This window comes from Taudactylus pleione, unplaced genomic scaffold (assembly GCF_031769625.1).
Source record: "Taudactylus pleione unplaced genomic scaffold, aTauple2 ptg000217l, whole genome shotgun sequence".
Lineage (NCBI taxonomy): Eukaryota > Metazoa > Chordata > Amphibia > Anura > Myobatrachidae > Taudactylus > Taudactylus pleione.
Window position 1 is genome coordinate 5,252,098 of NW_028284619.1, and position 13,880 is coordinate 5,265,977.

The 13,880-nt window shown below is 43.7% G+C and overlaps 1 protein-coding gene across 1 annotated transcript in view; it reads right to left on the reverse strand.

Annotated features, from left to right (window-relative positions):
* Window positions 1-4,150: 4,150 nt before the first annotated feature.
* Window positions 4,151-13,880, reverse strand: part of LOC148517430 (uncharacterized) — a 61,803-nt gene continuing 52,073 nt past the window's right edge. Inside the window, exons 3-4 of the mRNA XM_088478714.1 lie at window positions 5,285-5,353; window positions 4,151-5,092 (exon numbers count right to left, since the gene is read on the reverse strand). Of these exons, the coding sequence (XP_088334840.1) occupies window positions 4,538-5,092; window positions 5,285-5,353 (624 nt within the window). The 3' untranslated portion in view covers window positions 4,151-4,537. The remainder of the gene's footprint in view (window positions 5,093-5,284; window positions 5,354-13,880) is intronic.

Consider the following 13,880-nt stretch of genomic DNA (forward strand, 5'->3'; position numbering starts at 1 on the left):
AAACCGGGACAATGGTTAGCCCTGCGCACGCTCAGCGGCCGCACTGTGCGTGCGCAAGCCCTGGAGCGAGAGAGAAACTCCCTCACTCCGGAGCTCTCTACAAAAGGGGTGGCTGTCGATGTTGATCGACTGCTCACCCCGTTTTGTAGGCGGGCCGGGGCGGTGGTTTCCAAAACGGAGGCGTTCCTTAAGGAACGCCTACCGTTTTGTGGGCAGCCGCACTGACATCATCAGTGATGTCAGTGGGGAGTTTACTGCTCGTTCAGAGCAGGAAGCACCCTGGGGCTTGCAGTTGCCGAGACCCAACCTTAGGGTCTCGTCGCAAGCCCCGATGCCCCGACCAGGAGGCCGCACTAAAAAAAAGGAAGCGGCCGCCCTCAGAGAGAGCGATCGCTTCTTGTGACCGCCTCTGAATGAGGGCCTATGTCCCTGTTTGTGATAATAGTTTAGATGTACGAACGGCAGAGGCTTTATCAGTGTACGTCAAGTGCACTGACAGTGCTTCTCCCCTATGGTCCGTATTCAATAAGTTTCGCACCCATGATACTATTTTGCCTGCCGCACTTTTTGCCTATATCGTGTGTTTTGCAGGCGAAAAAGTATCGCGCGTGCCCTCTTATCCCCGTATTCAATTTGAAAGGACTCAAAATTTGGGACCCGGGGAAACTTAAACAGGTGAAAAGTCTTGTCAGATTTGGGGAAATCAGCCTGACAACCCCCAAAAGATGCACTGACATGGGGGATCACTATGGAAACCCCCGAATATGCCTGCTGAAGGTTTTTGGGGTACTTAAATGTTCTCAATAGGTTGTAATTAGCGTCTTTGCATAAGTGTTGTAGAATAGCATTTAGCTGTTTTTTAAAAAAAAAAAATAACTAGTCCCAGTAAATTGGGGGTACATGAAAATGGGGGGTAGCATATTTAAAAGTTGGTAAAGTGTTTTTTTAAAAAGTTGTGAAAAATGCACCTGCAATCCAAAAAACACCTCGGGCCATACTTGGGGACCCCCCTGGAGTCTATTTCCTAGTTTTTAACTTTGTCCCCCAACTTTGTTTTTTTTGCCCCCAAAATGAAAGTACTATTTTGGGGTGTTCTTAAGTGTTTTTTTTTATTTTTGACACAGTTTACCTTTAGGGGACTGTCTGAAGGCTGCACGAGGGTTCCCGCAATGTTGCAACCCAAAACCCCAATTCTGCTATTCATTGGCGAAACTTTTCCACCCAGTCCATTGCATTGACTTTCTGCCTAGGTGAAAAGTCTTTGAAATTGAATACAGCGAAAAGTTTCCGTCTGGCGAAATGACGTCACCTGCGATACTTTTTTCCCGAAACAGACTTTTTGCCTAAAATTGAATACCTGTCTATGTGTTAATGGTGGTCTGGCTAGTAAAATATATGGGCACTAGTCTGTTCTATGTACTGTCCATTGGTGTCGCTGTTGCTATGGACAGCTACAGCCTGGCAATGCTGTATCTTCAGAGCATGGGACAACTATGCTGATGCGGTGAGGTGTATAGCAGGTAGCGCCATAGGGGTCAGTGCTTTTGCAAATTTTAAACTCAAAAACAATCATACATGGTGAACCCATATCAGCGGCATCATCTAAAAATGCATATACACCTTTGTATAGGATCTGACCACCCAGTTTAATTAAATAGTCCTTATATGTGGTGATGTTTTTATAACTATAAAATGTGGTTTTAATTTTGTAACATTTAATTTTTTTTCTAATTTCAGTTTCCTTCTACTGTTGCTGATTGGCAGAGCATTGCTGCTGATTTCGAAAGGAAATGGGACTTTCCGAACTGCAGTGGTGCCATTGATGGCAAGCATATTAGGATAACCCAACCAAGCAACAGTGGCTTCTTGTACTACAACTACAAGGTCTATTTCAGCATTGTCCTAATGGCGGTTGTTTCCGCAAAGTATGAGTTACTATTTATAGATGTTGGAAAGAACAGCCGAACCTCCGATGGTGGTTCCTTTAAAAATACAACATTTTACAACAGGATGATGAAGAAGACCTTATATCTTCTAACAGCAGATGACTGTTCTTATGGTTTGTCGTATGTGTTTGTTGCCGATGAGGCATTCGCCTTACACGAACATGTACTAAAACCAAATGCCCAACGGACACTGATGCCAGAAAGGCGTATATTGAATTATCGCCTGTCCCGAGAGCAAAGAACAGTGTAGAACGCTTTTGGGATTCTCACCAATCGGTTTAGAGTGTTCCACACGCCAATCAACCTTCGCATCGATAAGATTAATTGGGTCCTCCTGGCATCTTGTGTCCTACATAACTTATTGCTGCGCAAAAGCCAAGGACAACTGAGTCTGTCAACGGGAATTTAAATAGAACCTGGGGTTCACAACTGACCCTCAGTAAATCGCCTTTCGCTTCCCCAGGGTGGCTCAACAGGGGCAAAGGAAATCAGGGAGCGGTACCTTTCATATTTCAACGGTGAAGGTGCCGTTTCCTGGCAGGCAGAGCATTCCTAATGTTGAAAGCTCTTATAATCTAAAATGTACAGTTCCTCAAATTATAAGGAAGTGTTAATTAAAGTCATCTTTGGAACATGTGTTCTTGTCTCGGCCTTTAATAAGTGTTTGTAGGTATTTTGTTTTAACCAAATAATTATAGTAATTGACTGTTTAAACATTTATAATAAAAATATGGACAATACTCTGACCTAAACCTTCTGTTAAACTACATATCCCAGCATGCCTTGCAACAGCTTTATCATGTCCAAATAACAATACTGTTGTAGGCCAAGTTGGTATGTGAGGTCAAACATAAATAACAGCTGTGGGCTGCTTATTGGACACCACTACTCTAGGCGTAGCGACAAAACCTGAACAATGCAGAGTCTGAATTCAAGTGGTATATACCCCTAACCCGCCCAAAGTCTACTTCAATGTTGGTCAAATACCCACTCTGTGGTTTCCTTTTTTAATAAAGTACACGTAGGTTTGAGATGTTTCACTGCCTCCTCTCCCCACCCACAACCAATTTTTTCCCAAAACCATAAATATACCCTGGTGATTGGGGCCTACAATATTGAGTATGTTAACGACAAATACACAGAGATGGCAAAAATACACTATAGTGTGTTTTCAACTAAGGTGTGCAGACAAGGTACTCATTTTTAAAAAGGGCCTGTGGCCCCGGGCCCACGTTGTGTTGTGTACAAATCATTACAAACTGTGAGGGATTACCCAGAGCACACGGTGTCACCATGCTGCAGAGAACCCAAAAAACAACGCAGTTTAATAGGTGCATGGCAAAGCAGCAGGGATGATACTGTCAACAGTGATTGGCTGCTGCAGCGTGCACAGAGCAGCCAATCACTGGTGACAGTATCATCCAATACCGCTGTGTGTGGGTTCCACATCAGTTGTGTTAAATGTACAGTAGATGTGCACCATGCAGTTATTGAAGCTGGGTAGGTCTTGAGAGAGGTGTGTTCCTGGGCCCATCTTCCTCTGTACTCCTCACTTGCACCTACTTTGTGTTTTGGTGTTCTAGTACACACAAATGTCCTGTTTGCAATGGTCCATAACAAATCTCAATTTTTCACAGGGTGTTTTTAACGGTGAAGGTATAGCTAAACATAAAGCTGATAACAGATGAAAAACACCTTGTGCCAAACAAACACTAGGGGTATATTTATAAAGCAGTGAAAAGTGTGAAGAAGTGGACCAGTGGAGAAGTTGCCCATAGCAACCAAGCAGCTACTACCTATTATTTTATAGACTGCATTTGATAAATGCTACTTCAAAGCTGATTGGTTGCTTTGGGAAACTTCTCAACTGGTTCACATCTCCACACGTTTCACTGCTTTATAAATAGAGCACTTAATATTTAGTTATAGATAGTGTACCTTTAATTGAAAAATTAGGTATGTTTTAGGGTATAAGTTTGGTTTTTGGTACAAACCCTTATGCTATTAAAACATCTGCTCCTCTGTGTAGTTTCCTTTTTTACCTCTATGCTCTGTTTTGTGAGATCTGGTTCACCTTATTTTTGGCAAAATTTGACATTTTAAATAAAAGTTTACAAAAAACATTTTTAGAAAATATGTTAAAAATAAACACAGACACCCATTGTTGAAATTTTTAGAATTTTTTATATAAATTTTGGTTTTGAAATACCAGGGGAATACTGGACAGGATCTTCTGGGTTGTGCCAAGCCAATGAGTGTCTTCAAAATAAAGAATACTCAGATCGGAGCAACAAGGCATCATCAGCTTCTGAAGAAGTATTGCAGGGCCCATACACAAATGCACACATAAATGGGTAAAGCAGAAGATACAACAGATTACCGAACAGTGGCTGCAGAAGTCACAACGAAATATGGAATGCCAAACATTCAAAAATCAAGGGCAAAAATGAGGTGAAGAAAGTCCAACTTTATGAGACTATTAACAAGTGATCCACATCCTGATGAAAGAGAATGAGAAATCGGGCAAAAAATATTTTTAAAAGCATGCTAGCAAAAACCGAGTCTAAAAAAATTAGGTCTCAAATAAATCATCATGGGCAAGGGTGGATAATGCACTCCCCAAAGCTGAGTGAATGCCATTCAAGAAAGGCCCATGGAGGTTGGTTGGTGATGTAGGGGTTCCCGATGCAGAACATGGATAATATTGTTGAGGAGGAATTTGGGGATTTCGGCGCATGGTGGTGACATGTTCTGTGATCCGTGGAAGCACTTTGCACGGGTATGTATGGGGTTAACTTCATGGTTTCGTCCACCTTATCCTCCATACCATGACAGACAACTTCATACATAAGCCTTCTGCAAAGATTCTGGGTTCTGGGCTTCATTTTCCTCAATTCATTGCCCATGTTGAGAACAAAAACGGTTAAATCATCCAAATTTGTGTGAACAACCTCCTCCACATGTCTTAAAAATGTATCTGCCTGAACCAGTCTGGAACTTGAGGCTTGAGATGCCTTGCCTGCTGACCTCCGCTTCTTGGCGGCTGGCTGGGAAGGTGGTGATGGCAGTGCCTCGACGGTGCTCTCCTCAAGTTCCAATAGCTCACTGGTCGGATGGCAAGGATCCACTTCCTCCGTCGGAAGAAACTAGGAGAGAAACAAATGTTAATTATCTAATACATTTTTAAAAAAAGGCCAATCATTACTCCCCTGCAGGAAGAAAAAAATTCAGAAAGCAATGATCTACATTTCAACTGGTGACTACATGACTACATCCCATGTGTAAACTCTAAATTTCCTCTAAAAAAAAGTTTTTTAGAAAATGGTAAATGTACTTACAGACTCCTGAGTCTCCGGTACTTCCACAGGACGATCATCCTCCACGTCCTCATCCAGTGAGCTAATAGACTGACGAAAAACAGCATGTCATAGCACCATAAAGTTGGTTTTCCATAACATTCCAGGTTTTCTCTAACAAGCCAGGTTTACTATAACAAGCCAGGTTTTCTCTAACAAGCCAGGCTTACTATCACATGCCAGGTTTTCTATAACAAGCCAGGCTTACTATCACATGCCAGGTTTTCTATAACAAGCCAGGTTTACTATCACATGCCAGGTTTTCTATAACATGACAGGTTTTCTATCACATGCCACGTTCTCTATAATATGCCAGGTTTTGTATCACATGCCAGGTTTTCTATAATTATCCAGGTTTTCTATAATTATCCAGGTTTACTAATAACATGACAGAGAAAACCTGGCATGTGATAGAAAACCTGTCATGTTATAGTAAACCTGGCTTCTAATAGAAAACCTGGATAGTTATAGAATACCTGGCATGTGATAGAAAACTTGGCATTTTATAGAGAACGTGGCATGTAATAGTAAACCTGGCTTGTTATAGTAAACCTGGCTTGTAATAGAAAACCTGGCTAGTTCTAGAAAACCTGCATGTGATAGAAAACCTGGCATGTGATAGAAAATCTGTAATGTTATAGTAAACCTGGCTTGTAACAGAAAACCTGGCTAGTTATAGAAAACCTGGCATGTGATAGAAAACCTAACTAGCCATACTAAAATATGGCAGGTTTGCAACACATGCTAGGTGTTTGTTGTTCACCATATATCCCCCCCCCAATGCTGGTGGCCCAAACACCACATGCCCGTTTCATGTTTGCTACCCACCACCTCTCTCCCCCCTACCCTGCTGGTGGCCCCAACTCAACAGATGGCCATTTAATTTTTTATGCCCCCCAGAGGTGTGACCCCCCCTGCTGGTGAGAACCCCACTGGTGGCCCCAACACATCAAGTGGCCATTTTTTTTAATGTCCACCGCTGGTGTCTCCCCCCCCATGGTGCCCCCCCCCGCTGGTAGTCCAAAGACATCAGATGGTTTTTTTTTTAAAGGCCTCTGCTGGTGCCCCCCCCAGCTGGTTGCTCCAACTGAAATTATGTGTTTTTTTTTAAATGGGCCCACGCTGGTGTCCCCCCCTGCTGGTTGCCCCAACTGAAATGATGTGCATTTTTTATTTAAAGGGCCCCCACTGGTGCCCCCCCCCCCCGCACTGGTTGCCCCGACTCAAATGATGTGCATTTTTTATTTAATGGGCCCCCGCTGGTGCCACCCCCTGCTGGTTGCCCCAACTCAAATGATGTGCATTTTTTAATTAATGGCCCCCGCTGGTACCACCCCCCCCCTGCCGGTTGCCCCAACTTAAATAGTGTGTTTTTTTTTTAAACGGGCCCCCGCTGGTGATCCCCCACCCGCTGGTTGCCCCAATTCAAATGATGTGCATTTTTTTATTAATGGGCCCCCGCTGGTGCCCCCCCCAGCTGGTTGCCCCAACTCAAATGATGTGCATTTTTTATTAATGGGCCCCCACTGGTGCCACCGCCCCTGGTGGTTAGCGCAAACTCAAATGATGTGTTTTTTTTTAAAATGGGCCCAAGCTGGTGCCTACCCCCCTGCTGGTTGCCCCGACTCAAATGATGTGCATTTTTTTTATGGGCCCCCACTGGTGCCCCCCCCTTAGGCCCATTTGGACCTGGCGGCTGAAAAAAAAAACAACTTACCTTTAGGGAAGTGTCAGGTGCCTGCTGAGCTGCAACTCCTAATTCTCTGGTCTCAGCGGCGCGTCTTTCAGAAAATGGAAGCCGGGGAGTGGCTACCTAGACTAAATCTGTCATCGTTGAAATCGTTTAATGTGAATGATTTGAACAATTTGAATGATAAATGATGAACGATGAACGAAATCTGACAAATCTGACTGCAAACACATTAGATGTCAGATCTCGTTATCTGACAAACGGGAACGCGCATCGTTCATCGTTCATTGTTGCCCACATGTCAGATTTTTCTTTCAGATATGAATCATTGAACGATTTTTAAAATCGTTATCCTTCAAATCTGAAAACTAATCTGACCGTGTGTAATGTGTACGCACCACAAGTTTATATATAAAAGGGTGACCTGTCTTCCTACTGCTTCCTACCAACGCATTTCAGCTCCTTAGAGCCTATTTCTAAGTGTAATGGGCTATTTAATACAAGGTTTTATTTATCCCCTTACTGGTCATCTATTGGTGGATACGTTCGGGGAGTGACCTTCACAATTAATCATCCAGTCATATAATTCCAGTCTGCACAGTTTATCCTTAATATACCTTTCAAATACTAAAATTGCACTCCAATGAATTAATAATCCAACATTAAAACTTCTTATACCTTGGAAGAAACCTTATTAGTGTTTCAAGGCGGTTGTAATAAGTCCTGCCATTTCCGGTTTGTTTAGCCAGAAATACATCATCAGGACCTTACCCCTCATTTCCTTGACACATGATTTCAGATCCGTCCTGTTTCTTGGAACGCATCACTCTACTTGTACCATCCCTGCAGAAGTACGTAATTCTACTTTAGGCGGGGCCGGATTATAGACAGGGTGACGGGTGGTCATCCTGGTGCCCCCACACATAGAGGGCTCCATACACGATCCCCCTAATGAACCATTTTTTTTTCTTTTAACAGAGCCGCCTACCACGTTCCAGCTATTAAGCTCCGCCACTCCCATCATTTGGCTCCGCCCCCTCTTAAAAAAACCTGTGAATCGTGCTGGTACAACTCTCACAGACAGGAGATTTTTAGAAAATAGTCCTGACTCCTGACACCATAGGACACTTCCCATCCTTTTATAGCTCTCATCATTGCTGGTTTCATCCTATATGTCTACAAACACAGGTATGATTAGGGCTGGACTGGGACTAAAAATAGGCCCTGGCATTTAACCCACACAGGCCCACCTCAGCATATGGCTCCTTTTCCTTCTTAGTCTATGCTCAACCTAATATAATTAATATTAGAACATACAAGTGTACATAATTCTCTCTATGAAAAATATACACATCACGCCCATTGTGCAGTGGTTTCAAACTCTAGACCACATATGCCATTTGCACCATGGTAAAGATAACCATCACTTTTCTTAATCCCACTATATTAAAATACACAACGCTCCAAGCAAGAGATTTGAACACCAAACCTCCTTTTTACATAATCCATACCTCCCAACGTTAGTCTAGCAAAAGGGTGAACACTTGGCATGCCTCCAAACTTAGAGGGTGTGGTCTCACAGCTAAGGGGCGTAGCCTTGCAGGAAATGTGAGCCATGTCTGCGTTTGTGTAATGTAGGGACATGCCCATTGCTCCAGGAGCTGCTGGGCCCCAGAATCCCAGCATCTATTCACCACATGCTCTGAGAGCGGCCCATTATTGGGATGCAGGGACAGCCAATATCGGGTCAGTTGGGAGGAATGCATGATCAGACACTGAACTTACGAGCTATCAGTAATAGTGTAACATATGTGTAGCTTTTCAATAACAACTTTAACCACCCCCACACCTGTCCACCCTGTATTTCAAATACACAATGCTTAGCATGACGTGCAGGGAACTTGAATTCTAACTAAATGTAATCTACATAGATCTGCTTAACTGTAGTGATCTAAACTAACAATTAAAACCAGTTTACACATAGCTGGAATTACTAAGATTGCTACACAGGAGTAAATAGTTCAAGTGTTAAGTGTCTGACTGTGATAGATGAGGCACACTGAGCACTGGGTGTTTTTATCACACACACTTCCCCCCGACAAGCAGTGTGTCACGACCAGAGTGCTGCAATTACTGCATTTGATATGTATATATATATATATATATATATATATGCACATATCTATGATATCGTTGGTTTTTTGTGGATATCTATCTATATATATATATATATATATATATATATACATAACACAGCTCAGCCACCCTCTCTGCCCACAGTGCCTGCCTCGGCAGGTTACACTTACTTTTTCATACAGGTAATGCTGCTTCTCTTGACGCCTGGTCCAAGGGCGGTGCGCTGGGCAATGCGGATGGCGGGCCGGCGGCTGGTCTGGAAGCAGAGCCTTGAGGTCTCTCACGGCTCTGCTCCGCAAAGGCCCATGGGAGGAGTGGCCGCAGTTGGGCATGCGCAGCATGCCCTCCAGCGGCATCTTGTCTCCTACTGTAGCCAATAGCCAGAATGAGCTTCTGTGCAGAAGCTCATTCTGACCTGGCTCACAGTCAGTCAGTGAGTCAGCTGACTGGCTGACTACTGTACTGCCTGATTGGAGGTGATCTCCGATCGCAGCAGCAATGGGAGGGGGTGAGGCAGCGTCACAAAGGGGGTGAGGGCAGCATGACGGAAGGTTGGGGGAGAGGCAGCAGCAGAGCCCTGGAATGCCCCAAGGCATTTCAGTCCCCCTAGGCATTTGCTTAGAATGCCTATGCCTAGGACCGGCTCTGAGGGTTAGCATAACAAACAAGTGTCGGTATGCTGCCCTTTTGGGATGCCAACATCAGGATTCTGACAGCCGAGATTTGAGCGCCGGTATCCCCTACCCAACCCTATTTATTCATATACATAAATCCCAGCATTGTGGACACTCACCAAATTCTAAGGTATAATTATTTGATAGACTCACCCATACTTATGTCTCTGTCAAGATGTGTCAAATCAAAGCAATAGGGCACAGTATTAAAAAAAAACAGTAAGATCCATCAACCTGCAATCTATGAGAGTCTATCTAATAAATACATCTTGCGGTGTGGGGGTTCAGGAATTTTATTCAGAGGGAGGTAGTGTTGGGGTAGGGGGGTTTCATGGGGGCCCCCCAGGAGACATCAGTGTACAGGGCCCCATGATTTATGTTGCCACCCTACTACTTTCCACCACCTTTTACATTTTTAACTCAAAAATGACGTGTCATTATTGGCCCAAATAAGCTAGTTAAATAATTATTTTTTATAGAAAAACAATGGTTATGTGCTACCTTTCTGAGGGTATAAATTCACACTCTTACTGTTTACTTAATAAATCTTTCAATCCATGTAAAATAATATATCACTGTATAATAGACCCACTATAGGTCTAATCTGTAGAATTTAATGTCTAAAATTGTAAAGTCCTTCTGTAATGGCCAATCTAATATCACCAGCCCATCATCCACAAAAGCATCTCCTCTTCAATACGGTTACTTTCTGATTTTTTTCGGTCTTCCCGTAGTGATGAAACATCCACCAAGAACATATGTGAAGGGAAACAAGAAATCTCAATAGTGAAACTAAGGGCCTGATTCAGAGCGGCTCGCTGTTTGTGAGTGCACACTCTGAATCAGGGCAGGGATTTATTTATTTTTTTCGGCCTCCAGGCCATTCGCTAAGCTGTGAGTGACCCCCCACAGCTTTTGAGAGCGGTCTGGCGATGCTCGTGATTATCACGACCATCGGGCTTGCGAGGAGACCCTGTGGTAGGATCTCAGCTCTCGCAAGCCCGAGTGGACTTCCTGCTCTAATAGAGCAGGAAGTCCACTACTGACATCACGAGTGATGTCAGTAGGGCCTCCCACAAACGCCAGGCATTCCTAAGGGATGCCACTCCCCCTCCCCGCCTACAAAACAGGGCAAGTTGTCAATCAACATCGACAGCCACCCCATCTTGTAGCGAGGCTCATTGTGACGGAGCTGCTGTCACAGTACGGGTCTCGCGCATACGCATGCCGGAGGAGGCGCATGCGTAGTCGGAGACCATCGACCCACTTGCGAGTGGGTCTGAATCAGGCCCTAAGTTTATTACTTATAAAAGTGGATAAAAGATTAAAAAAGCACCTGAATATTGTGTAGCGTACCACATAGGTGTAAATGGTACACCAACTACAGCTCATGACAAAAAAACAGGTATCTCCTGAGAATGGAAGTCCACCATAGATGTCCATATATTATGGGTGACCTGTCCTCCGTCTGCTTCCTACCAACACATTTAAGCTCCTTGAAGCCTATTTCTAAGTGTAATGGGCTATTTAATACAAGGTTTTATTTATCTCCTTACTGGTCATCTATTGGTGGATACGTTCGGGGAGTGACCTTCACAATTAACCATCCAGTCATATAATTTCAGTCTGCAGTTTATCCTTAATATACCTTTCAAGTACTAAAATTGCACTCCAATGAATTAATAATCCAACATTAAAACTTCTTATACCTTGGAAGAAACCTTATTAGTGTTTCAAGGCGGTTGTAATAAGTCCTGCCATTTCCGGTTTGTTTAGCCAGAAATACATCATCAGGACCTTACCCCTCATTTCCTTGACACATGATTTCAGATCCGTCCTGTTTCTTGGAACGCATCACTCTACTTGTACCATCCCTGCAGAAGTACGTAATTCTACTTTAGGCGGGGCCGGATTATAGACAGGGTGACGGGTGGTCATCCTGGTGCCCCCACACATAGAGGGCTCCATACACGATCCCCCTGATGAACCATTTTTTTTTCTTTTAACGGAGCCGCCTACTGCGGCCAGCGATTAAGCCCCTCCCCTCCCATCATTTGGCTCCGCCCCCTCTAAAAAGACCCGTGAATCATGCTGGTACAACTCTCACAGACAGGAGATTTTAGAAATAGTCCTGACTCCTGACACCATAGGACACTTCTTATCAAACAGAAGCTCTGTGGCAGCTGCTATTCTTATTCCTTTTATAGCTCTCATCATTGCTGGTTTCATCCTATATGTCTACAAACACAGGTATGATCAGGGCCGGACTGGGACTAAAAACAGGCCCTGGCATTTAACCCACACAGGCCCACCTCAGCATCAGCATATGGCTCCTTCTCCTTCTTAGTCTATGCTCTTACTAATATAATTAATATTAGAACATACAAGTGTACATAATTCTCTTTATGAAAAATACACACATCGCGCTCATCGTACAGTGTTTTCAAACTCTAGACCACATATGCCATTTGCACCATGGTAAAGATAACCATCACTTTTCTTAATCCCACTATATTAAAATACACAATGCTCCAAGCAAGGGATTTGAACACCAAATCTCCTTTACCATAATCCATACCTCCCAACGTTAGTCTAGCAAAAGGGTGAACACTTGGCGCGCCTCCAAACTTAGGGGGTGTGGTCTCACTGCTAAGGGGCGTGGCCTTGCAGGAAATGTGAGCCATGTCTGCGTTTTTGTTACATTGGGGCATGCCCATGGCTCCAGGAGCTGCTGGGCCCCAGAGTCCCTCTCTCCTATGAATAGATGCCGAGCACATGTGCTCGGCATCTATTCACCACATGCTCTGAGAGTGGCCCATTATTGGGATGCTGGGACAGCCAATATCGGGTCAGTTGGGAGGAATGCATAATCAGACACAGAACTATATGAGCTATCAGTAATAGTGTAACATATGTGTAGCCTTCAATATCAACTTTAACCACCCCCCCACCTGTCCACCCTGTATTTGAAATACACAATGCTTAGCATGCCGTGCAGGGAACTTGAATTCTAACTAAATGTAATCTACATAGATCTGCTTAACTGTAGTGATCTAAACTAACAATTAAAACCAGTTTACACATAGCTGGAATTACTAAGATTGCTACACAGGAGTAAATAGTTCAAGTGTTACGTGTCTGACTGTGATAGATGAGGCACACTGAGCACTGGGTGTTTTTATCACACACACTTCCCCCCGACAAGCAGTGTCAGTGACACTTTAAATTAGAATTATCACAAAACTCTTTTCAGTAACACCTGAATAGCATTGTCTTTTTTTTTTATAGGGGGTACATTCAGGGGTGTAACTAGGTATATGAAGGCTCCATAGCAAAAGTTTGTAAGGGCCCCTATGTATCACCCAATGGGGAAAAATGGATATAACACATGTAACTTTGACAAGAAAGTTGGACCCCCTTAACCCCTGGGCCCCATAGGAGCTGCACCCCTTCGAACTATGGTAGTTACGCCCATGGGTACATTACTATGTGGTGCTTTTCAAAGCATTTGGCAGTTTTGACCAATGGATTTACAGGGGCAATAATGTTAAATACAAAACATGCGTGGTTTTGTATTTTATATGGGATGTAGTCAGTATCCCGTCACACGAAAAGCCAAAAGTTTATATAATGGCACCGAAATCCCGACAGCACGATCCTGGCTCCAGAATACCGACCGCCGGCATCACAAAGCAAATATCAGGGGGTTAGGGGAGGGGTAGGGTTAGGCACTAAGTGGAGAGGGTTAGGTTTAGGGTGTGGGGAGCGAGAGGTTAGGGTTAGGCAGTAGGGGAGAAGTTAGGGACTGGGAAGGGAGGGTTAGGGTAGGGAGAGGGTTAGCATACCGAACAATAAGTGTAGGTATGCTACCCCTGTCAGGATGTCGTCATTGGGAGTCTGACAGTTGGGATCCCAAGCACTGGCATCCCATTCCCAACCGTTTTAAATTGAGTAAGATAATACTATATATATATGTGTTTACTAGCAATTTTACCCGTGCTATCACTGTAGAATAATATCCTGCACAGATCTACACCAAGAAAGTATCACCTTAAAAAGTACAAAATATAGAACAATG